This window comes from Camponotus vicinus, unplaced genomic scaffold (genome assembly GCF_025532165.1).
Source record: "Camponotus vicinus isolate PSW18456_S1 unplaced genomic scaffold, iyCamVici1.0 SCAF_11, whole genome shotgun sequence".
Classification (NCBI taxonomy): Eukaryota; Metazoa; Arthropoda; class Insecta; order Hymenoptera; family Formicidae; genus Camponotus; species Camponotus vicinus.
The window spans coordinates 15,917,760-15,943,876 of record NW_028141947.1 but is presented as its reverse complement, the minus strand read 5'-3'; the positions used below and the strand labels follow the sequence as shown (position 1 = coordinate 15,943,876).

Below are 26,117 nucleotides of genomic sequence, written 5' to 3'. Positions count from 1 at the left end.
CTCTCTATCGAGAAGTTGAAACGAAAATTCTGATTTTCTGATTTTTCGTGTGTCACACACTATCGATTTCCAGGAAGAAAAGGGCTTGACAATCCCTTCGACGACAATCAATGAAAGAAGGGGAGGCAGAGAGCGAAGAAAGGGGTGGCGAAGGGCGGTAATGAATTAATTGCCTTACACTAGCGCGTGGCCGGACGTACGGCCGATCGTTCTCGACTTCCGGTCCCGGTGACTTCTTCCTCCTCTTTCGAGGTTTTCGTGGTTCCGATCGAAAGCCGCACTCGGACGACGGTCGAAGGGACGCGAGAGAATGTCGTTCACTCTCCCGGAAAATATTTATTTTCGTGCCCGCGCGACATGGTGAACGCACAAAGGGCACTGAAACTGCCTTTCCTCAAATTCTCCGGTCCTTCCTTCCGGATCGACTACGTACGCGGGCCACTTTGATACCAAGTATCGATTTTATTGCGCGGGGAAATGCACGAGGACGCCATTACTTGACTTGGAATTATCGAGATATTGTTCGGAAATGTTTGCATCGCACGGAAATAATATCAAAATTATCTTTCTCTCTTTTTTCTTTTACAAGCGCCTTAGAATCTTTCTATGGAATATCCGTTCGAGTTTAACTGGAAAAATTGGGTAGAAGAAAAAATGGAATGGAAAAAAAAGATTTATCGATCATCGTTCCCTCGACGGGGAGAGACGATATAGCTTGTTTCGTTCTTATCATTCAGTATGATCTCTTATCGGATGCACATGCTTGCGCGGGGGTGGACTCGTGTCGAGGGTAGGCGGAGTACGGTACGGTTGGTGCATGCCATATGGCCAGAAAAAGGGCAGCTGTTGATCGGATCGCATGCTCATCATCTCTACTAAAGCCAGCTCATGCTTACTGTCTCCTACTTGATTTGCAGATGGCACAATTATTTATGCAGCGATCATGCGAGAGAGAGAGGACGCGTTTAAGGGATCGCTAAGAATCGTGCAGGAAATCGGCAACCTTTATTAATTAATCACTTTAAAATTCCAATTAGACGTGAAATTTTGCGAAATGATTCGACTCGAATCATTTATCTCTCCATAAGAGAGATAGTTGGACATTTGTTTTTAATTAAATAATTTATTATAAATCTTAAATGGCTCGAAGATACATATTTTGAGAGAAAAAATTATCTCCTTTCGCTCAATAAATTAATGATTATATGCATATATCAAGTATTATATTTTAAATTTCGTTCAATAGCTCTTCACATCGGAAAGATTCGAAGGTCGAAGTGATACATGTTTTCTGTTTAACGAAAATATTAACAGTTGTACGGCGCCGATAAAGCGGAGATAATGCGGTCGCGTGCGCCGGAAGTTAATAAAAATAAAATACTCACGTGCACGACAGAGAGGGAGAGAGAGAGAGAGCGATAAAATGTAACTCTGTTTGCACAGATAATCCTTTGGTCCCTTTTATGTTAGCAAACAAATCCGATCCTGCTACGGTAGCGAGGCTTCGCAAACAGGTGACTCGATTTATATTCTATAAATAAATTTCATCTGCACACCATCATTTGACAATTCTTTCCAAGAGGTTCGACCTTTCATATTGCGATTAACTCTCTCCCTCATCATGTGACGATGAATATTGTACAACGAAAATATAAAAAAAAATTATTATTGTGAAATAAAATTATTATTAATTATCATTCATAATTATTAATTAAATTATTGAGAATAAAGAATCAATCGTTTTACACTATCTCAAGTAAATTAAAAAGTAAATTAATAAATAAATAAAAATAAATAAATGTGAACAAGTAACTATCTCCAAAAAAGAAGTAAAGTATTTGTCATATCGATCTAAAAGCAATTCGAGTTTAAAAGCCCGATATCGCAAAAATTGCGCCGCTTATCGTCTCTATCTAATGGAGCAGATGGCAGTGACTCTCCCGAATAAACGGACTATTCCCGCGTAACGTCGCGTAATGAAAAAAAAAAATAATAGTATTTGCGCACATCACTGCCATAATCGCTCATCGCGGCGAGTGATTATCGTTTTTATTCGCCGCGACACGTGCCGCTCGTAATTAACGGAAAATCACCATGAACCGGACGTATACGTGTGGATTCGGGGCACGATGCGAGCGACGATTACGCGATCGCGTGTTGTGCGTATCTAGGTGTATACGCGATGCGTGTTAGCGTTGCTCATCTCGACACGCTCCCTTTAACCATTCGTCCTCGTTCGACCTCCTCTACCGTTCCACGACGGTAAGTCAGTCGGGGTCTACCTCAGGCGAGACACGCGCATATTGACTCCTACGCGATACATAACGGAGGCATGCATTAACGAGGACCACATGTCGATAATTTGAGAGACGAGATCGTCGTCCAAAAATGCGATGCGAGATAGAACGTGAAATTGCGAGACAGGTACTTGAATTGAAAATAATTTGAAGAATATAATGATGAAAAGAAAATAAAATATTTGGATATTCCCTAATAAAATATCATTTTGATTATTGATTTTATTACTTGTCAGATTGCTTTAAAAATTTCATATATATAATAAAAAAATAAAGGAGAAAAATAGATATATTTCTAATTTATATTATACGGTTCAACAGAGAAACATAAGAAAGAGAATAATCATTTCCTATATAATCTTTTTGTGTTAAAAAAAATTATATTTTATTAAAATTATATCTTATAAAAATATATTTTATTAAAATTATATTGTAAAAAATTACTTTTTATTAAATTATATTATCATTTAAAAACATGTTTCTAAAGTAATATTTTTTAATTAGCTTTACAAATTTCTTTGTGTGTACATAATCAGTTTTGCGAATCACATTCTATATTTATTCATTAGTAGCTTTTTTAGAAGCTATAAGAAATGAGAATAATATACATTACACTAGGACAATCGATAATATCGTGCGGAAATCAGTATTGAAGCGGGAAAGAGATTTCATTGTTTCGCCAGACATGGCGGAAACCAGTTGCTCTGGTTCGCCTCATGGATGCAGGATGCAGCTGGCAAAGAGAAGAAGAGAGGAGAGAGTGCGCATCTCTCTATATAAGTAAAGTAGTTATGTCTATATATCGTCCAGGTCCTGTTCCAAGGGACTACCTTTCTCCGACCGGCCCGACAAAAGGGCAGCCACGGATAAATATGTAACTATAAAAAAAAAGGAGGATAAATACTTACGGTCAAGAGTCAATATTGTGAGAAGAGTCCCCGTCGGTCTTCGGTCTGTTTTGTTCAAGATGGAAGCCGCGTTTAGGAAACTTTGCGTACTTTTTCTTTGTTTCCTGGGAACGAAACTCCTCGCTCTTCCCTCGTTTATACGATCCTCGTTAGCCCATAGTTAACCGTGCTAATCGCGCCAAGGCTTCAAGGAACGATCGTAATTTGCGGGCATCCAGGTTAAAGCGATAAACATTGCGACTCGACGTCAGGCAATCGGCGTCAGGGGCAAGTTTTCGGGGAAAAAAAAAGAAAAAATAGCTTTAATATTTCGGCGAGAAGGCAATTTTTACGTCGAGACGCTCTTTTTTTTCTCCTCCTCCCTGATATCTCGTCGTCGATTCCGTCGCGCGGGACTCGCTAAAAAATCGCCGAGATGCATAATGCAGGTGTAATGATATAAGCGCGATCGGGCGCCAAACCTTTACCACTAAAAGCTTTCGAATCGCTGGTAAATTTGTCACCGGGCAACACCGACCGATAATGGCGCGCGCGCCGGAAAATAATCGCCGGCTCGCATTACGGATCCATTACATACGGGATCGCGCGCGCGACCAAACACGTATTAACCCCCGCGGCGTTTTGTACGGGGTACTCCGCCCCCCGGGTCTCCCCGTCTCCCTCTCGCCCCCTCTCACCCCCTCTCACCCTCGCCGCCCCTCACTCCGCACATTCTCAAGGATGGAGTATATCGAGCGCAAAAATGATCGATTATATCTCGAGCTGTACGATATGCATACGTATATGTATCACACACATCCCTTCGCTCACCCTTCTTCTTGATATCCCTTCTCGGGAAGGCGTATCTAAAACGTTGACAATTTTTCGCGTCGTTTTTTTCACGTTAAAAAATTCACCCGAAAGTATACTTGAAAATTCATCACGCGTGCTTTGTTTCGTTTCGCGAAATTTTTTTTAATCAAATTACGCAGGTCATTAATACCGTGAAACATTGAAATTACGTATGTTTTTCGTTTCCGTTGATTAAAATCGATTTGTGAGAGAGCGTATTTGCTATACGCGTTTTTTTCATATGTGAATTTTTTCACCAACTCGCAGTCAATTTTGCCGTTTTTTTTTTCTAATACATAAACAAGATTGATATAGCGATCTATAGCGCGTTTTTCCACAAGACAATGTGAAGCTATAGAAATTTTATAACTCAATTAAAGAAAATGACGATACTAGAGGATGAAAGTTCTTTTAGTATACTCTATACATTAATGCCATGCATCTCGAGGTGCGCAAAAGGGGTTCATACTATACGTTATTACCCCTCCGGGCGTTTTACAGGCAAGAAGGGATTAATATTTCGGTCCGCGTCGTTGCATGTAATGGATACATCTAACGCCCAGAGGCTAATCATTCTGTTTTACGCATCGATAAATAAAAACAACCAATGAAATAAAAGGAGGTTTTTCCGATAGTCTATTAGCGATCATGCAAAACAAATCTTTTGTGAAAATATTTAAATTCTATTTTCCTAAACACTGATGTGAGCACGTTTTAAATACTATTGAAAATAACTGTTTAAATATATATAGTTTAATATATTTCGTTTAAATAAAATATTATTGGAAAATTTATTTTTTTCCGTACAAACTACAAGCATAAATGGATAAGAAATATTGATTACAAACGCAATATTTTGCAATTATTAATTTAAATAAAAATTTTTAAAAAGATCAGAAATTATTATTTGAAATAATAATTGAAATTTTCGAATTTACATCGATATTTCACATATGCTATTTTTCTCTTATATTATATTTCAAGTATTTCAAATATTATACATATAATAAAGAGAATCATATTAGAAGAGTAACAAAATGAATATGCATATATTTCAAACTTTGCGAAAGCAATAAACATAATTTAATGAAACACGAACAAAAACAAATTTAATGGACGCAAGAGAGAAATAAACAAAATAAATTTCTGAGAATTTAAATGTTATTTTCCAAACAATGAAAGAAGTAATTATATTAATTGACGATTTGAATTTCTAGCGAAAAATATTTATATGAAACATTTATTTCTGACTCGTAAAATCAATTAAATATTTCGAAACAAAGTGAGGTCTTAATTAACAATGAATTATTATTTTTAAAGTAAGAGAGAAACAATTTGCGCTTACATATTTTTATTTCTTATTGAAATATCGTCTAGTTTTTTATCTATCCCTGATTCCTCTTAAATTATAGACGAGTTTCATTAAAAATGTAGCTACAGGTCTCGGGAGGATAAGCTCTGCGCTCACAACACGAAGACAGTCGCGGATAAAAAAAGCTAACAAGGTCGGTAAGCATTCGCCTTGTCCTGTCGTTTTGTTCGATTTCAGTTCGAAGAAATGGACGCGCGAAATCAGCTGTATCACGATGCACGCACACTGATGCACGTCAAAGCTGTTTTTCTTTCTCTCTTTCTCTCCCGTTGCTCTTTCCATCTTCTCGTAATGATGGCTCGACTTGCTAATTGAAACATCGATGCGTGTCAGCGGTATTATTGCGAATTTGTAACTCAATTCCCGGTGAGAGACATTCTGCTTCACGTTGGGTTAACATTCGCAATATTTTTGCTGCTCGTGTATTAAGCATAATCGTGTCAATATGCTGCATCAAACGCAGTCTGAAGTCTAATCCAGTGGAATTTTTTTTTCAGAAAAAAAGAATTTATTCAGTAGAATCTTCATGGAATATATGTCATTAAAAATCAAAGAAGCTTACGTAAAAGTGAGCGCGCGATACATGTATATATTTTCCGTCGCAAAAAATATATCGAATGTGCAGATGGGGGGGGGGGGGATCAATTATACTTCCTTAGATTATCGATATGCACAATGCAACTGAAATGTTTACTCAATAATCTTTCATTTATTCGTCTGTTATTATCATTGTTTATTTCTCATTCGGTTTGTGAGTTCCAATAAATACATGGCTAAATTTTTTTCGTAGTATCCATTTATATATCATATAAGAGCTCCACAGGGCCAATTGAAATCGCTGCAGATAAGTATCGGTCGCGTAGATGCCTCCTAGATAAATCGGAGGTGCTTGCCATCCTGTTTATTGTGAATGATAGAAACGCCCGTCAAGTGATCGGACCCCGAGCGCGTCAAGTCTTTATTTCTGCAGAACGCAGGTGTTGCTCTCTCGCTGGACGAGATCTGGGATCTAGAGATAGAGAGAAAAGTGACGTTCCATCGTAGATCAAAGATCGACGCCGCATCGTCCCGTCATCGCCTGGTGCGCAGACACGAATGTAACATTATACAGGGTGTCTTGGAAAAACGAGATGCGTACTAATAAACATACAAAGCCTAAGACAACCACGCGCACGGTAGAACATGACACTTGACAGTCTACGAATAAAGCGAGATGATGGATTCACGTTTTCACTCTTATCTCGCTTACAATTGTGTAAACAATATCAATATCATTCTTATATCATTCTTAATTTTCAAATTCACAATTATCTTAGACTCAAGCTTCCTCTTTTTATTCATAGCACACTGAGAAAAAAAAGTTGTTAACTTGACTAAACCATTCAACTAAATTATTATCTTTTTAATTGAAATATTTAATTATTTAAATTAAATAATACATATTAAATCTAACATGACATCTATTTAACTTCAATATTTCAATAATATTTCAATTAAAAAAGTAATAATTTAATTGAACGGTTTGGTCAAGTTAACAACTTTTTTCTCGGTGCAGAGGAGTAAGAAAAAAATCGCGAATAATCCAGCAACGCGATTTTACTAGGCTCGCGCGCGCGCGAGGGTCTCGTTATTATCTCGATGATTAATATCGTTACGTAGGCGGTCTAACAGCCGGAAGACGCGAACCCATCGCGCGGCTCCCATCGGAATTCCGTTTCGAGGCTCGCCATTGAATCCATGAATTATTATACTCGGGCGTGAGTCGCGAGTTTAAGCGGCCCTGGAAACGGCAGATCGATATGGCGCGCCCGCGCAAGTCCGCGGGACCGTCGCTTTTATACCGTCCGCATAAATGTGCGTAGACGCGCGTAGCGTACGCGGCCACCGCGGTTGTGCCATCCTCCCCCTCCTCCCCTCCTCTCTTTCTCTCTCCTCCTCCCCCTTTTCCCCTGGCCGTGCTTTTCTCCTCTTTCTACCTCCGATCGTGGAGACACGCACGCGCGCATCCACCTGCGTATACAGGATGTCCCAGACTTTACCTTCCTTTGAGCGACCCGCGTCGCTTCCCAGGGATTCTTCCCTAACCGCAGATACGATGGAACGCGATGATTCTTTTCCAATGGAAAAGTAGAGGAAACGATAGTCCTCCGAGAGCCTCGAGTAACCGAGGAGATAAAGGTCTCCTTTCTTACTCGAAAATGTTCACCGATATGAAGGAGTGACGCACTCTTTTTCTTCGTTGATAGAAAAGAACAAGGGGACCGATAAGAGGAGAGTCATGCGAGTGATTAAGGATAAAAAGATGTTTTTTTTGAAAAATGTATTACATATCGGTATCCAGGCGATTTCTTTCTAATTGAAAAGTGTAGAGAGACTGAATTATAAATGATAGGAGGCAAAAGTTTCTTTTCTTCTTCGAGAACGTATTTCACTGATATGAATGGCGTCTCTTTGTTAATAGAAAAGTGGGAAAACCGATACGAAAATTCAAAACTGGCTCTGAAAGTAAAGATTTCTTTTGTTTTTCGAAGAAATACAGTGAAATATTAATTATACAAGATTTGATTTTAATACATTTTATTCTTTAGACATCCTTTAGATGTGAGAATAATTGATGCTAAAATCTATGATTTCTGAAAATTTAATAACGATATTTCAATCTGCCACGTATTGTCAAATATATATAGATATTAACTGAATTTGAAAATTATAGAAAATCTATAGAAAATGAACTAAAAAATGGCACTCATATTGTCGCTACTGACAATGAATTATTTAATATTAGAAAAAGCAAAGAAAATTAAATTTTAAGAATATACAAATATTTATTGGAAAAAAAAAATTTTGTTTCTTTAATTAATGTTATATTAAATTTAAGGGAAATTATTAAGATAATAGTTAAATATATATAATATATAAATATAACTGATGAACGTGACAAGTCGAACTCTTTATAAAACAATACGAAAGTTTAAATTTCCGTTGACATAATATTGGGACATTCTATACACGAGAAAATAGAGGGTAGCTCATTCATCTCATGATAATAAGCTTCAATCACGTGCTTGAAAAGTGTTTTTGATACAATCGAAAATTACGACAAATTTACTTTACTACTTTATTTGTACGTATATACTTATAAAGGGTTTGCTTGTATATCTCTCTTTGCTTTATGATGTTTTATGCGCAACATAAACGACATAACTCTTTGTTTCATAAATTACTGCGAAGCTCCATTTATTAAGGAGAAATTTATGATATCTCGAGCATTCTAAACCATAACACTTTACATTTTAGAAATGAAATAATTAACACGATTTCCTCGTGTTTTCGAGTGAAACGAAGAAGTATGCGTGTTTTCAAGTAAAATAAGTTTTCCTCCTAAAGTTCTCAGGCTTTATCACATTATCTTCGGAGATTCTCGAGTTTCTTTGCCTTCAAATTTTCGCTATTTTGAATTTTAGGATCTTTAGATTGAATTTTCCAAGATTCCTTGTGTTTCCAAATTCTTCCCGATTCTTCGGTTCTTCAATGTAATTCTGAATTTTTAAATTTTCAGAAACTGCCGACTTTTCAAATTAATGGGCGTTTGCGATCCTCAAAATCACATGATTATACAAATAACAAATCCAATCGTCGATTCCGAATTGTTTAATTTATTCATGCAATTCTCAGCTGCGAATCATTATTATTTATCTAATAAGAAAAACTTAAAATGTCCTGTAATATTATACATTTTATGAATAATTTAAAATGTAAACTCTACACTCTGTTTTCATTATGCATATATAAACCATTTATAATTCGTGACGAAATTCGCGAAACAGAATTGCACGTATAATTTTATGTAATTTAAAAAACATTTGAGAAAAATTATAAAATATATATATTAAGATAGACACGTATATATCATATCATATACGATGTATACATATAAAATTATAAATAAATTTGTCTTAAATTCTGGCGAATTATAAATGATTTAAAAAGCCGAAAAGATGTTAAGACATTCCTTTTTAAAGTCGTTACTTTGCCCTAGCAAAACGGGAAAAAAGTGTACGGACACTTGGAAACCTATTTCGCGATTGATTTAGCACCGGGAACGTTTCCGCCGACGTACGCGAGAAAATGGTGGAGGAGGGCACGATTTATCCCCGATGTGTCGAGCGATTCGGGGGCCAGTAGAGTCGGTTCGTAGAAAAATTGGGACACCGCAACACCGCGCCTCACCGTCGGCCAGGAGACGGTTCCAGGCCCGTAAGGGAACAGAAGGAGGGAGGTTGATGGAGAGAAGCTTTTAGCCGGGCTAGATGGTGCCGAGATAACGGCGCGTCGAAGTGCAGAGTGCGCGCCGCAGTAAGTAGTATAGTGAAGATGCTACACTAAAACCGCGCGCGCGCACGTGTATCTCACGCTATGCATTCGCCTATCCAGCGCAGCGTCTTCGGCGAGGCTCGCTAAAGAGAGCAGTTGATTCTTCCGTGTATAAAGTATGTTTCTCCCGGAAATTTCGAGCGATTATATAATCGTGATAAGACTTTGGATTTCGACGGATATCGATGAAGCTAAATTTCTTTGGATGAAACAATCGGGTCTATAATAATTTAATAGAAAAGCCCTTCGACTTGAAATTTTAATTTCGATTTCAGTTTTCAATTTTTTTTCTTTGATATTTTAAATATATAAAGTCAGAGATTCTTTTTTGAAATTGATATTTTGATGATATTGATGGAGTTAAATTTCTTTGGATGAAACAATCAGATCCATATTAATTTAAATAATATCTATATTAATTTAATAGAAAAATCCTTTAACTCTTGAAATTTTAATTTCGATTTCAGCTTTCAATTTTTTTTCCTTGATATTTTAAATATATAAAATCAGAAATTCTTCTCTTTTGAAACTATTTAATTTATAATTTTCTTCTTTTAAACCTCTAAAAAAATAATTCGTTTATTATACATTTATAATAGAAGAATTCAATTTCTGTATAAATTAAATCTATCGAAATGTCTCTGAAATCTATAAATGCGAGGAAAATGAGGTTGGAAAGAGGAATAACATTTCCCGATATGTTTCGACATATAAATAGTTAATGTATAAGATGAATCATTCTTCCTGATGAAGGAAAAATAGAGAGCTCGTTTATTGAATAAGAATCAAGCATGGGTAATTTAGTACGTGTAGACTGTAACTGGCGCTCGTATATAAATCAACGCCTTAAAATAAGAGGCAATCGCGTTGGAGAACTCATCGTTCATCGCCGACATATACAGATCGATCGAATCGTATTGTTTAATGAGTGACTTTGCGTGTATCTCGCGACTTATCCTTGATCCATTTGCCGATGGATGCGCGCCGTCGACGATGAAAAGCGCGTAAATTTGCATCTCTCCCCTCGGCGGGGGAGGGGATTACGACTCGATGTGACTCATAACACGAAATACGCACGACTGATGCTATTTCTACGAAGGTAACGGGAGGATCCCCGAACTACCTGGTCGTCAAGGCTGCGTCGTAAAGCCTGGCGCCACAGCAATGCTGATACGAGAGGCACGAGACGTTTACCGTTCATGTTATACAGCGTTCGGAGTAATAACGAATATCGCCCTCTTACAGTTTGTTGCCGTATGTGTCATTCCGTAAGTCTCACTGGAATGTTGAAGACTTTCGACCAGGTAAATCCTCGTGGCATCAGTAAAATCAGACATAACTGATGTGGCTTCTACTCTCTAAAAGTGAATCAGTGTATTATCACTGAAAAACAGTAAATACTGATTACAAGCAGTTATAAGTACAGCACTGATTACAGTGATAATACACTGATTCACTTTTAGAGAGTAAGACTGTAAACTCTCTGTATCGAGTAAGAGAAAAAATATATTAAAACCGAATTACATCAAATGTTAGAATGAAATATATATATGTGTATATTGGAGTTTAAAAATATTGCAAAAATTAAATTGTATTGTATTTAAATGGGAAAATTTAATTATATAAACTGAATGTATGATTTTATCGAGAGTTTTATAAAAGAAATGACCATTTCAATCATTATTCGCTTCTGTTTCGTGCTTGGATTGATTTACATTACAGCTTTATTTGAAGACGGCGAGTCTCTTAGATCAAAACATTATGGAGACTATCATTGAAGTGTCCCAAAATTTACGAGGTTACCTGGATAGACTTCCCTAGGACTTACCCTCATTAGCACGGATTTATCGGTGTTTTTTTCCAAGACAATACAACTGAGGTGCTCATGCGAATTCCAGTTTTCAAAATTTTCAGACACCTATCGGCGCCGGAATCCTCGAAACCTGGGGTTTTTTTTACAAGCGCGACCTTTTTTAACAAGACAAGTATCCTGGAAAACAAAGGGTATTCCTTTTCCTTTATTTCTCCGAAACCCATATTTGTGACTGATTTACTTGCGAACATAGAAATATCGTTCATTTACGCGCTCATTATGAGAAGAATTTATTACTCAGCTAAAATTTATTATCTAATATTATCCTAGAGAGAAATTTTTAATGATCTAATTAAATACGATAAAAATACGAATAATCTAATTAAATACGAATAAAAATAATTTTCACTCTTTCTTACGCGCAAAAAATAAATATTTTTAATAAAAACATGTTTAATAAAAATCAAAAATATATTTAATAAAAATTAAATTTATTTGCGTAGAATAATCTTTTGCTATTTGAAACATTAAGTTTCTTTCCTCACGTCAACAACAAATCACTTTGCCAGATCGAAAATAATTATGAAAAATATCGATAGATTGTCCTTTTTGTTTGACGTATTGGAATGCGCTTCTAGAATTCCGTGGACTCATTGGAATTTTCGACATCGTTTACAAGGTAGCGGGAAAAGAGCATCGAGTGGCGCCTCGACATTGACGCGCACAACAGGCTTCGCTGCCGCGCGGCTGTCGTTGTCTCTTCACGAAACTAAATCCTACCTACTTAAGCGGCTCAGAGCGGCTCCCGATACGACGGGTGGTCCTGAATATGGAGGTCAATCGGTGCCCGGAGGCGTCTCTCGGTGCGGAAGAAAGCTCTAATCCGTAGGTTTTGCGCTCTCTCCGCAACTACCGTTTTCTTCCCACCGTCTTCCACCCTTAAATACGTCCTCTACTCCCGTAGATTTAAAACATCGTGAGCAGAATCTTGTTATTAAACTCTCCACTTGACGATTAGCTGCCTCAGCAAAATAAAACACGCTGATTAAAAAGGTAAAAGAGATTTTTCAGGTCTCTATTTCTCTTTCTCTCTAGAAATCCAAATAATATATTCCAATAATTTTCTACATAAACAATGAAACTGTAGATTGTTTAGAAAAAGGAATAATTATTATTTATGGCGCGAGTATTTTTTTATTGCTCTTACGAAACCAAGAAACTTTCGCAAAAATTATTCTTTCATTTCCAATAATTTCCGCAATATTAGCGAAGATACAAAAAAGGACTCTCGAGAGATGTGAGAATTTCTTCCGTAAGCGTCGAGTTTGTCGCGTCAAATTACCATCAAGTTCCAAGCGAAGTCGTGCGTTAGAACGTTAAAATAGCAGGGTGACAATGGAAGAAAAGCCGTAACTGCTGTACGGTGTCTTGGCGTTTTGAAGTTCGCGTGAATTATTGCGGACCGTCGGGCATGCCTTGTGCGCGCATCTTGGAGAGGTCCGAGCGAGAAAATACGGGAAGGAGAGAGAGAAAGAGAGGGAGAGACGCAACGCAGCATCTGCCTGGAATGCATTCGGCGCTGATAGCTTTGTCGGCTTCCCGCATCCACACGCTCCTACGCGCTCTGAGCCGCTTAAGAAGCCTTCCTCCACTTCACAAAGCAGTCCCCCCGTTGTAAAATCTCGTAATTCCGAAACGCGCACCGTGCTTTACCGAGAGCTGAGAGATGGACGATCCCCTCGACACTTGATGCCGTGGAAAAATGTTTCTTTCACGAATTTACGCGAGGACATGTCGGAAGAAACATTCCCAATTTTCGCTATAGGGGTGACAGTATTCTTGTACTATTTTATTCGCCCTTAATAATAAGTTAGTTCCGCTTTAAATCCGGTCTGTAATTCGCGACGATTCGAGATAGAATTTTTGAATTTATTATTGATATGTAATTTCTCATGTGTTGTTAGGAAGTGCATATAAAATCATAAATGAAATTTTGTCGAATTATAGATTGGTTATGGCGATAATATATTTTATCTTATTATAATTACAGTAGTGTGATATATTAAAAGGTTTTCTCACAGGGTTTTTTTTCTTTATTAAATACCAATGTTATTGAATATGTTATTGAATCTAAATTACTTTATAATCAGAATCATTAAACATATTAACGAACGTGCGTTTTCTCTGACGATCTAAATATCAAAAACACGAAGCCCCTTTAATTTTTTGTTATCTTTATCATTTTATCTCGCGCATGTAGTATTCTTCACTTATTTACATTTTTACGTTTCATTTTTAAAAGAAGTTTCCTCGCCGACTATTGTCGGACAAGCCGACCATGTGTGGCCAGTAGCCGATATTTTTTCCCGATCGGCTCGTCGGCCTGCGGATTAGCTAATGCGCCGCAAGCGAACCGCGAAAGCTCTCCCTGTTTTTTTTTGCGGCGCGAGAATCGTAGCGCGAAGCTCCTGCTTTTTTTTCTCTCGCAAGCTCCCTTCGCCTCGGCTCGGTAGAAAGGAACTTCCGCTTGAATTGCGCCCTTGTTGCGCGAGAAACAGAGAGAAAGAAAGAGAGAGAAAGAGCCGCACCTAGATATTAGATAAGTATATCCCATATCGCGTTCAAGTTTTTACACCATTCAAACGGTTCCTTTTCGTCGCGCGGCTGTGAAGAGATCGATATTATTTAAATTCTGCAAAGTAATTTTTATCTTGAACGCAAAAGCAGCAATAAAACGAAGCAATAGCATTGCATTAATTGCAATAATTGCCGAGAACAAAGACTGGTTATATTATATTACACAAGGATAATTTAATTTATTACATCTCTTTGTCTTTTGACTTTATATATTTTTCCCTTTACTATTTTGATGATTCATCGAAAGTTATTGAACAAAATTTACCGTACATTCAATATGCATACATGCATAGCGAAAAAGGGACAATTTTTTTATTACAAATTACCGCTGAATATTTTACATGAAATGAAACAATCGCATTTAGCAAATGACGATATCTTATCGCTAGCCTACTTTAGAACTATAGTGCCGAGGTCTAATGGCATTAGCTTTCACTTTTGTTAATATCTTGGATCGACGTTTTTTTAGTAATGTTTTTTAGTAATGGACTCAAGATATCGATTTTTTTTTTACTTTAATGCAATTGTACAAATAGGTAAATGGATAATTGTACAAATAGGTAAATGGATAATTCTCGTAAACTTTATATAATTCATTTTTCCCAATCAGATATACATTTTTTGGCGATAATTTGACGTTATCGAATTGCATTATTGATGAATGTTTCAGTGCAAAAAGTCTCTTCTCATACATTTTCATAATTATCAGTCTACCGAGAATTATTTTCTCGAGCCATATTTAGCACGTTAAGGGAAAAGGGGGGAATTATAGTCGGATAATTTGTAATAGAAAATGTTTTTTTTTGTTTTTTAGTGAAACATGAAAACAAATATCGCGAGATATCCAATCCGCCATTCCGCAGACGTGATCTTTTCAAAGATTGATAGCGGCGACGTGTACGCGCGCGACGTGTCTTATGGAGACCAGACGATTTAACGAGGCTTTCGCGCAAAAAGCTCGCTCATCGAATCGTAATGTCGGATAATGTGACGAAAATGAATTACCGGCCCGACGAGCGCGAAGGAAATATTTACTTCCGCGAGAAACGCGCGCGCTCTCCGCGAAAAAAAGGCCGAGTAAAACTGAGTCGAATTTAATTTGATCTATCTCGTCGGTTCGAGGAGAGACATTTAGAATTGTTAATTAGATGATGGTTATGCGAGGAAAAGAGAGAGAGAATTAATCCGAAAAATTTAAGAGAAAATCAATTAATCGCACAATCAATTGTGAACACGACTATAAAAATCTATTATAAATTCATTATAAATTCAATTCATTATAAATTCAATTTGTTCACACAATTCAACTATGCACGATGAGTTGGCTCATTTTTTTAAAAACGTTTTTTTGCATAGCATCATCAGATTATACTTTGACAAACGACATATATATATTTTCTTAGAGACACTCTTTGCAATTGGAGAATTTTTCAAGAAATATACATAAGACTGCGTAAGAAATTTTTATTATAGATAGAAATGTACATATATTTATATTTATATTAAAAACGTTAATTGCAGGCTATAGAATTTGATTCCATTTCGAAAGAATTTTACATATGCGTTGAATTTAATTAAATTTTTACCGCGATTAAAACATGGAGAAGTAACATTTTATTTCGTATAAATATTTTATTGTTAATAAGCGTTATTTTTAGCTTACGAGCGTTCCTGTCATCTGTAACACATTGTTTTTAATAATACGATATGGTACGTAAGCTATTTTATAATACGATATGGTACGTAAGCTATTTTCTCGTTCAAATAAAGCACATTGTGATTCAAATACATTTTATTCTTCACTTAAAAATAATTATGTTTTTAAAATATTCATCTCCTTCTCATCCATTCGTCATTATTCTCTCGTTTCTCTCTCTCTTTTAATTTCGTAAAAATTACTTATAAATTACGTATAAATTACTCCCTCGCCTTTTATCGAAATCGAAAGACTTCCGAGATTAATGGAGGAAGTCTTTTGGAGCTTCTAGATTCTCTCCACTCCTACGTCGAACCCTTTCACATTTCTAGCTCAATTCTAAATTCTATCTACTAAGAGCACATCTAAATTAAAAGGCTACGTTATACCTTCATTTTACTCGACGGTATCTCCGAATCGAACTTTTCGATGCGCGATATTTCTAATCTCTGTCGGACATTGCGCAGAAATCGACCTAATCGATACCTCGAGCAGCGGCAGGAAGAGAGTGCTTCGCCGCACCATGGGAGACACAAAGTGTTTTCGCGAATATTTCTTCAAACGAAATACCCAGGACAATGGCGAGAATCGAGGGGAAACAGTCGAGTAAACATTAAGATAATTTTAAACCGCGGAGTTTTTTCATTTCGCGAAAAATAAACGGGAATAAATATCAACATGTCCGAATCGAAATTTTTCTCCAACTTTTGATTTCAATTTTCAATCTAACATCTACTCAAATATTTCAAGCAGTTAGACTACTTGTTTTTCTGATCTGTTTAACTTGTAATTTTGCCGAAAGCTCCTCTTTTGAAATCTTGAATAAGTGGTAAATTTTTCACTTAACGCCCATTTAAGGTACAAAGTACGAGTTAAATTTCTTATAAAAATTAAAGCCGAAATTCCCAACGATCCACAAATGTGAGAAAATTGAGGTTAAAAATAAAAGCAAAATTTCAACTCGGATGGCTGTCAAATTTGCAAAATTGCACGTCGCGCGAATATCGGCCGCTATTACAATTAAATTACCCGTGACGATCGCAACGTATCTCTCTAACTGTTGAAAAATTGATGTCGAATCTTTGACGACTTGTCCGTGTTAATGTATAAAACGTTTCGCGGCTAATTACTTAACCTTGTACTTTATTCGGTCCGTGTTATTCCACGCGACATCGCGTTCTGTCTCTGAAATTATTCAACGAACTTGCCCGAAGGTTTTGCATAAATACTTTTCTCCCTAATTTATCGCGACGCTCGAGTAAGAGCGTAAAATCAGGCATCAGGTATAAAGTAATTTTGCGCAGCGTAAAATTTGCGCCGCGGGAAGCATCGGATGCTGCCGCGAATATTAGAATTTGCGAGATCGCGAATCGGCGCGAAGTAGCCGAAAAATAAACAGGAGAGAGGAATATCAGTGAGCTAAAGTCGAGCAGACACGGGACGTAGCGTGCCACAGAAACGACATAGATACCGGCCGTTTGGTTACCACTCAGCCGGCATCACGGGTAGTATCACGGCAGCGAGACGGATTAACAAAAAGAGAGAGAGAGAGAGAGGAAGATGGAAGAGTGAGGCCCATATAGGAACCTGAGGACCGATAAAGCGCCGGAGAGAAAAGAGAGAGAGAGAGACAATGAAAAATACGTCGGCGAAGACGAACGGTGGAACACGACGACGTATCGGTAGCGAAGGAGAGAGGAAGAAGGAGAGATTCGAGACAAAGGAACGACGAAGGGCGACCGGAGGCACCCGGAGAAGGGTGGTAGCGGAGAGAGAGGAGGAAGGAAAGCACAGGAGAGATGCGAAGAGAGGAAGAGAAAGAGAACGCATAGGCATCGCGGTAGGAGGAGAGCGCCGCTCGTAGAAGTGGAAGGATACGCGAAGTCGCGGAGGAGAGGAGAGACCGAGAGAGACGGAGGATAGGCACACGCGAATCGATTAGATGCGCGCGCGGTCGGCCATTTTGTTGCCGGCTCGCCGGGGGTTGCGGGGGCGTGGATGCTGGACGGCGTCGACTCCGATCGCGACAACGAATCCGATCGCGCTCGCGCGTCGCTCTCTCGCGTTCGATAGGACGCGCGCGCGACGTGGACGCCCGAAGATGGGGGGGAGATTGGGGCTCGAGTCGGGGCGAGCGAGAGAGGGGATGATTGTCGGGGAGCGGGAAGGGAGGAAGCGGTGGCGGCAGCGTAGACAGCGGCGACGAGAGCGAGCGAGAAGGGACGGTGGAAGGGGAGAGTCGGACGGTCTCCCCGGTTAGGTTGGGTCGGGCTTCTCGAGCAGACTATAGCGAGACACCTAACTGGCAGTCAGTGGCTCCCGGGGCCCTGCGTCGTCAGTCTCGTCGGGGTAGTTTCGTGCAACCTCTTCGTGGGTCTCTCCTTCTCCTCCTCTCTCTTTCTCTCTCTCTCCCTGTCTCTCTTTCTCTCTCTCTCTCTCCGACTCTCTCCCTTCCTCCCGGTGCCTTCCCCTTTCTTTCTCTCTTTCCGTAAACCGACCTCTCTCCCCTCGGCCCTGACTTCCTCTCTTCCGCGATCTTTCCACCTTTCTCGTCCGTTTTCTACCGGAATAGTTGTTTCTTTTGCTTGCCCTTGCCGCTATCTGTTGACGTGCGAACCATTCGTGTCTCGTGGATCTCGACAGTGAATTCTCTTTGCCTCTAGTGAGTGATAGGAACGTAATCGCGGTTCAGTGTCGCGATTTCGGACTCGCGCGAATGGACCGGTTGACGAATTTCGAAGCCAGCCAGTTTTGACGAGAGCGAAAGGAATCAACCGCCAAGCCGCATCAGGAATATCGTCAAAGTTCTGCGTGGCACGTTGATCGTATCGTATCGATCACGTTCTCGTCTGGCAATCGCGAGAAACCGCTCGCTAAAACTTGCGAGATAAGCCGGGTGTGGTATCGCGAAAGAGAGAAAGAGAGAGAAAGAGAGAGAGGGAAGCCGCGTGATAATTCGAGAAGACAGAGTGCGGAGGGTTCACTCGACAATATTCAGGAAAGAATCACGGGAGTGTCGGAGTGTGAATCGAGAGTGAACGATTTTCAAAGTGGCAAAAGTACCAGAGAGTTGAACCGGGTTGGAGATCCGTCAGAAGCCGCAAACCCTGGAACGTTTCATTTTGTGCCCGACATTCGTTAAAACTTGTATAAAATCCACCTTCAACGAGCTAACAATGTGAATCCCGCGATATTTATTAGGTATCGATACGCCTTAAAGCTAAATAATTTCCCCAAAGTTTTCCATTCGCGTGAGAATTCAACTTTTGAGGTCAAGCAAGACAAACCTCTATTGTTTACGTATTTCCCGCGTCTGAAGCGACTTGATTCTCGGTGGATTCTGTAGCGTTTCGAAAAGAGGGATACGAGTGGGCGGAAAGAGGGTGAACGCCGTCAAAGTTTCGGGAATTTAAAGGGTATTTAAAGGGTACGGCCGGCACGAAAGGCTTCAAGATTGCTCGAAAACCGTCGCGCGACGTGCGCAGGAGTGGCAGAGCTGCGGAAATAGGGGGTGCCGGCGTAATGCAGCGGGTGGGCGCAGCCGGGGGGCCCGGGCCCATCGGCTTCCAGGGCCCTCCGAGATCACTGAAAATCTCACCGGTCAACATACAGGACGAGCCCACCGATCCCACGCAGAGTAAGTACATCGATTTCCCTCCTCTTTTACGGATATCCGTCTCTCGCTTGGAACGCGCGATCGATGAAGAAAACCTCGCAATGATCCGAAGGAATCACTTTTTCACGGTGCAGGGTTTTTAGCTTGTAACCCTATTTGTGTGCGTGTATGTATGAATATTTATATACACATAAATATTTTATTAATAAACACGCACATGTGTTTCCATCACCACGTTATTTATAACTCTAATAAAAAGCGTAATATATAAAATATATTTTTAGAATAAAACTCAAATAGATTTATATTTAACGATATAATTTTCACTCAAACTATCCAGGTATAAAAATTAGAATCCGATTGTGAAATATATTTTATTCTTCATCGACCGTTCAATTTACGAAATTTTCTCTCTCTCATACATGCGATATATTGCGATAAAAATCTTTTTTTTCCGCTCAGAAAAAATTAACGTGAACAAAATCAGCTAAAAAGATTGTGATACTAGAGGTATTTCTGATAGAATATATAATTGAGTCATTATTTTTCAAACAAAGACTTTATCTATTAAAAATAAGAGTAGCTGAGATAAAAAGGATTTTTTTCGCTGTCACACATTTTTATCCTTTCATCACAATTTTGATTGACTTTAATACATATTGCGGCTAATTTTTGCTCCATCAAAACCAATTTTTTATTTAAAGACGAACTATGATTTTCCATTAATTAACGGTGATTTCCGATTCATTACATCGTCGCTGATTAAATCATTGCTTAAAAATCCGTCCGCCCGGTAATTAATTTTATTGCCACTTCATTACTCGCACGTCGCGTAATTAGATTGTTTAAATAATTATCTTCTCGTATTCGCTACTACACTTTGCCGCAGAGTCATGAAATCAAAGGACAGGTACATTAAGTATATGTGTAATATATGATGCATCTATATCGATGCATTACTGTGAATAAAAATTGATAGGTGGAATTCGAATTATTTTTCTGTGTAAACTCTATAATATTCTATTCTGGCTTATGACGTTGAAATAATTAACGGAATTAATGGTGAGAATCAATCTCGATCAACTTTAAATTGTGCTTACATGGACTCAGAAAAATAAAAGCCAAATATGTTTTCACAATTTTCTATTCTAGTCAAAATAAATTGATCATTGTTTATACTCCAGTTTTTATTTTTTCAAATTTCTTGATGTCTCTAAACATTTAGATGTATGTATTGTATATAATTATCATAGGAATATGCGAATAAATTTTGAGTTTCAATAATAACAAGCAACATCTTTATAATTATCTGTTAAATTGCAAATCTTTTAAAATCGCAGGAATAAAAGAGCTGTCGATGGTAAAAAAGAAAGAACTGTTATCGTAAAATTTGTGTATAAGTGGAATTTTATATTCGAAGGAAGATTAAACATCAAATGCATCTTAAGGTAAAGCTCAAATAAATCACACAATTATATTATTCACTTTGTAATTACTCAGCTATCGTATGCTGGATGTCTAATCGTCGGAAGTGAAGAAAATCTTTTGTCGTGTGTATTTAAATTCGTTGCAACGATTTTGAATCGCGGATATTTCTTCAAATAATTTAGAATTAATTAAACGAATTTATAAACTTTGAAACGCTATCTTTTTATTGCGGAAAATGTGTTGTTTCGTATCTAATAATATTGATCATAAATCAAAGCAAAACAGAGCGGCAGCGAAACTTGTAACATGTTTATAGAAAAAAATACGCGATCGACGTATAAATTACTTTCATTTTCTCTAAGAAATCAATTACAGAAATGTTGTAACAAGAAACTAACCTAAATAATTTCTAGCATTATGTCAGTATTCCTGATCGTATCGTCGATTCAACGAAACCTTTATCAACATATATCACGTTAAACACTAATATATCACGTTAAAATCGCGTGCACGGAAAATGATAATGTTAATCTGAGATGCAAATTGCCATGATATTTTGTTGCAGTAAAAGCAACAGACTTTTTATCGTATTTCAATTGCCATTTCTAATATCCTAAGAAATGCTATAGTTATATATAAAGTCCAATAGTTCTATTTTCTTGACTCAATATTAATGAACATTATACCCAAATGTCATGAGCTTTTAAGAAGTCAATTTCGTTCTTTATAAATTTCTTAATTTTAATATCAGAGCATTAATCATATAGTCTTTATTTGTATTAAAATCATTCGAAAAAAATACATATATTTCTTTACAAGGTTTACATAAAAAAATGGCAGCATAATTCTAACTTTATCAATATATTATTTCGCAATTATCTCTTGTTGGGTGTAAAATTATGTATGTATGTATTGTATTATATTATAATCTTTGGACGCGTCTCTGTTCTGGCTACATTGCGGTATTTTGCGCTCGTTGCAAAAGTCGACAAGCCTCCTCGACGGTCGACGCTCGCGAACTCATTTATTATTAATTCGAGTTATCGCATTTTCATAATCGGATACATGGAATATTCAACGATGTGAAACGATTCGCCGATGATTTTCTGTAATTAAATGTTACAGTATTGCGTTTAACACGTGTTTTTCGCGCGCGCGCGCGCGAGCGAGCCGATGGGATCGCAATTATCATGGGGCGACATTAATATCTACTGTATTTATCACTTGTAATTATTGCGACGCTATATTATTCGCGAGTAAGAATGGCGAATGCGCGTGCATTTGCATTGTTCAGCGGGTGCATCATGATGGGATCGCGGTCTTTAATTTACACTCGCGATTAATTTGATAATGTTCGATGAGACGAATGAATAATTAAATTGCCGACTGCCGTATATGAGAACAAAGAATAATTAAATTCATGGAATTGCAAGATCGCGGTAATGTGAGTTTGCGATTTAATCTCAATGCGAGTGTGATTTTATGGCGAAAAAAGGGGAAGAGGGGGGAAAGGTGTAGATATGAAATGATTGGATTTTACATTCTGTTAATGTTGCGAATATATCCTTTTGACATAAATTATTAATCCAAATATCTTGGATGTTTGACGAAGTCACAATTAAATAATAATCTTCCGTGAAATTTAATCTAAAATTTGTCTTATTAGATATTACACTTTAATTATATGACGTGGTTATAATCGGACTTTAAAATTGTGTAAAGAATAGCCGATCTTTTGTGTTGAATAAGCTTAATTGGAATTAATAATCGGATAAGAATATTCAAAATTTTAATAATTATTTAAAGTATCTTGAAAGATGATTTTTAGGCGGAATTCTACAAATTCAATTATTTCCACCATTGAGATTATGATCCAAATGTGATCCGAAATTAATCAAAAATAAATTTAGTAAATTTGATTCACGCATGTACTTTTCATGTTTTAATAGTGATTACTTGCAATAATCAAAATATGAAAGAAAAAGTTATTACATCTTTTTTAAAAAAATGGAATTATTTTTTTGCTAAATTCATGTGAGTAACTATGTTATTTATCAAAATAACAATATAATTTTCTTTCGGAGACGAAGAAAATTACATAAAAATGCATATATGTATGTTATTATATATTAATATCAATATTTAATTTAAAAAGATATATATTTATTAATTTTTACAATTGATGAATTTTTTATTTAATATTTTTCATATTATTCTCAATATTTAATATTACATTTTTATTTTTGTTTAATTATAAATTGCATGAGATTTAAAGTCTTATCAAGAAAATTAGAAACTATCATCCTTCTTTAATTTTTCCAAGAATTTAAATTCGTCGAAATATTCGAGTCATTAATAAGATTCGATGCGGTGGAAACAGAATATTCCGTATCAGAAAGTATTAACAATCCGTATCCTTGCATCATTACGATCTTCTCTTGATATAAAAGCACGTAATATTGTATAATCGCGACTACTTTTTCAACTTTCCCAATTAGCGTGCGACTTCGTCGAGAATCGCGTTGCAACTTTGTTCGCTGTTTACGATCGCCATATCGATATGTGTATACAATTTCAAAGGGAGGAGGAAGAAAAGAAGAAGCGTTGTACGTTCGAGGAACGGCAAAAATTCGCATTATTACAGGGCGATAATATGGTGCAAATATCATCGATCCTTCTCTTTCCGATCCGCTCGCGTCCCGGCAAAATGCGGTTTTTAATTAACGGCTCATGCATTTGCATGATTAGACCCTGAAACGTTAGAGTTATACGCGATATCAGCATTCCGTGTCTCGAAAACGACCGCGACATTAACACTGGGATTCTTCGGTGAGCTTGACGCATACGACTCTGTCCCGATGACGTCGACACATTAAATATATTTAATTGTTCATTTTTTTCCTCCGCATTTTTCCTATGGCCGTGCGCCTGCACATGTTCACCTATGCAAGCGCGGTAATTAGAGCAAATGTACGAGTTATAATTAGCGATATGCCACGACGCTTTGTTTAATTGGCAACTTTTCGTTGACATAGCCGTCATGAAACGATATAAACCTCATTAGTACAATTGGCCGCAAAAATATATAAAAGTGCTGTTGTATGATTTAAAATCTATTAATACATCGTGTCACCAAAAATTAATTTCAAGTTTCAAAGATGTAGAGATCGAAAAATTTTTATTTATGATATAAAGATAATTGAGAAGCATAATAAACAGACAGTTTCGAAAATAGATTTTTTCAAAAAATTTATTTTTGATATTTTTTGGGAATAAATGATGTATAAATTGAAGTTTTATAATTATACGAATTATATGAATGAAGGATTTAAATTTTTCTTAGGGCGCGAAAAAAATTTTATGCTTAATAAAATGGATGAAAAAGATAGTAAAACATCGCAATAAGATTTTCAGACGAATATTGATTCGATTTAAGTAGAGACGGATGTAACAATTAATCCCTAATAAATTTAATCCAATTTTTCGAGAGATTTAAATAAAAATTTGACAGATCGAAATATTGGTCTCTCGAAACGACTTTCGATGTCCGTCGAACGGCAAGCTAGCTGCTAGTTGTTGTCAATCGTAAAATAAGGATCCGTGCCAAGTTTTTCGCTAATCCCGATTGTTTGCTCCGACGCTCGTAGCAACGAACGATTTATTTCGTCCGCGTGAGAGGAGAGACGACGCGTGTGCGCGCAAGAAGCGGGGAACGACCGGGCTTCGGTGGAAATCATCAGCCGATTAGAGTGCAGATGTTCTCGTACGGAGATTACGAGCCGTCTCCACCCTCCGCGCGGTGCCATCATACGCACCGGGGGTTTAGGCCTTGCAGGGGCGGCGGAAAGTGGATATAACGTCATAGGGTAGGCTTGATTGAATTATCATGAGTGTTTGCGGAACGGCGGCCTGCAATTGAATTAGATGCGGGGCCTTTCCTATCGGAGTGCGTAGACATATATCAGTGTCTCGACGTTAGTTCTTTCTCTCTCTTTCTCTCTTTCTCTGACATCCAGATCGTTATATCTTCTCGTCGCGTACAGAAGTCGAGGAAGGATCATCATTATGCGGGATCACCCTTGCACCTGATATTGCCATTCTTTTATACAGTTATTATTATCGCTAATGAAGAAAGAATCGTCTTGTTGGCGATTAAGACTTGTAATTATAGCGAAGATGTATAATGTATAAGATGCATATTTATATAATAAGATATATTTATTATATTTTATTTTTATTTTTCATTCATATATGTTTCCTCAATTATATTTTTTAATTCTATTTAAACAATGAAAATATTAGGTTTATTCCTTTTTCAAGCAGAAAAGGAAAAGCGTGAAGTTAGCCCCCCCCGCCCCATATTAGAAATAATTGATTTTGATTTTGAATAATTTATTTTCTATAAAAAATTAGTTAAAAGGCTACAAGGACCAACGCAATGGTGGAAATATGCAAAAAATAATAAAACGGTTATTACAATAAAATAACCATATGAAAATGTTTATTTAATTTGAACATGACAAACGCCGCGTTTCAATCCAATTCGGATCCTTTTCAATGTCGACTAACAAAGAGAATAATAAACATTAAGATAAAATTAAAATTAACGGTCATAGGAGAAATGTAAATAAGTTTCGGAACAACGCAAAGTCAAAAAATCGGAAGCAAATATATGTACAATAACGGAAAATTTAAACCGTCAATCACAAAAAAGGAAAGAACGCATCGCATTAACGTATCGCCACAGAAAACCCGAAAGCTCGTACCGCATACCACCAGTATACCGTTAAAAACGAGATGATCCTCTCCAAAAAAACCGGAAGGAAAACCCACATACAGGTCCATGACCATTTCCAAAAGAAAAAACAGTCAAAGATGCATAAATCGATGACCAGTTGGAAACTTGATGGTCCAAATATGTGCGAGTAAAAGCTTAAAAATCTGACACTCTAAAAAAGAAAAACAAGACAGAGCAATAATTTAACAAACAATCCGGAAACTACTTAAGAGAAACCTTCATATAAAGCAAGAGTAAAGTTAATATAATAAAATCACATACCGGTCTCTAAATTTGAAAGTGATCTCAAATCAAAAAATCGAACACAAAGGGAGAGCAAGTTAAGCACAACTTAACATCAATAAATC

The 26,117-nt window shown here is 37.2% G+C and overlaps 3 protein-coding genes and 1 long non-coding RNA gene across 5 annotated transcripts in view; 2 read left to right on the top strand and 2 right to left on the bottom strand.

Annotated features, from left to right (window-relative positions):
* The window catches only part of Ssp3 (short spindle 3), a 72,386-nt gene extending 63,386 nt beyond the window's left edge, over window positions 1–9,000 (top strand). The window contains exon 16 of the mRNA XM_083083366.1: window positions 8,968–9,000. The gene's annotated coding sequence lies outside the window, so the exon portion shown is untranslated. The remainder of the gene's footprint in view (window positions 1–8,967) is intronic.
* Window positions 1–26,117, bottom strand: part of LOC145962339 (uncharacterized) — a 120,694-nt gene that overhangs the window by 66,686 nt on the left and 27,891 nt on the right. The gene's annotated exons all lie outside the window — the stretch shown is intronic.
* The window catches only part of Tup (LIM1_Isl and LIM2_Isl domain-containing protein tup), a 34,525-nt gene continuing 26,611 nt past the window's right edge, over window positions 18,204–26,117 (top strand). Inside the window, exon 1 of one of the 2 annotated variants that reach the window (XM_083083369.1) lies at window positions 18,204–19,565. In XM_083083369.1, coding sequence (XP_082939495.1) covers window positions 19,451–19,565 — 115 coding nt within the window. In that variant the 5' untranslated portion in view covers window positions 18,204–19,450. The remainder of the gene's footprint in view (window positions 19,566–26,117) is intronic. The other variant, XM_083083370.1, reaches the window with a different exon arrangement.
* On the bottom strand, window positions 25,457–26,106 carry LOC145962341 (uncharacterized). The gene is made up of 2 exons (XR_014435853.1): window positions 26,032–26,106; window positions 25,457–25,921 (listed from the first exon to the last, which is right to left on the bottom strand). It is a non-coding gene; the product is annotated as an uncharacterized LOC145962341 (long non-coding RNA).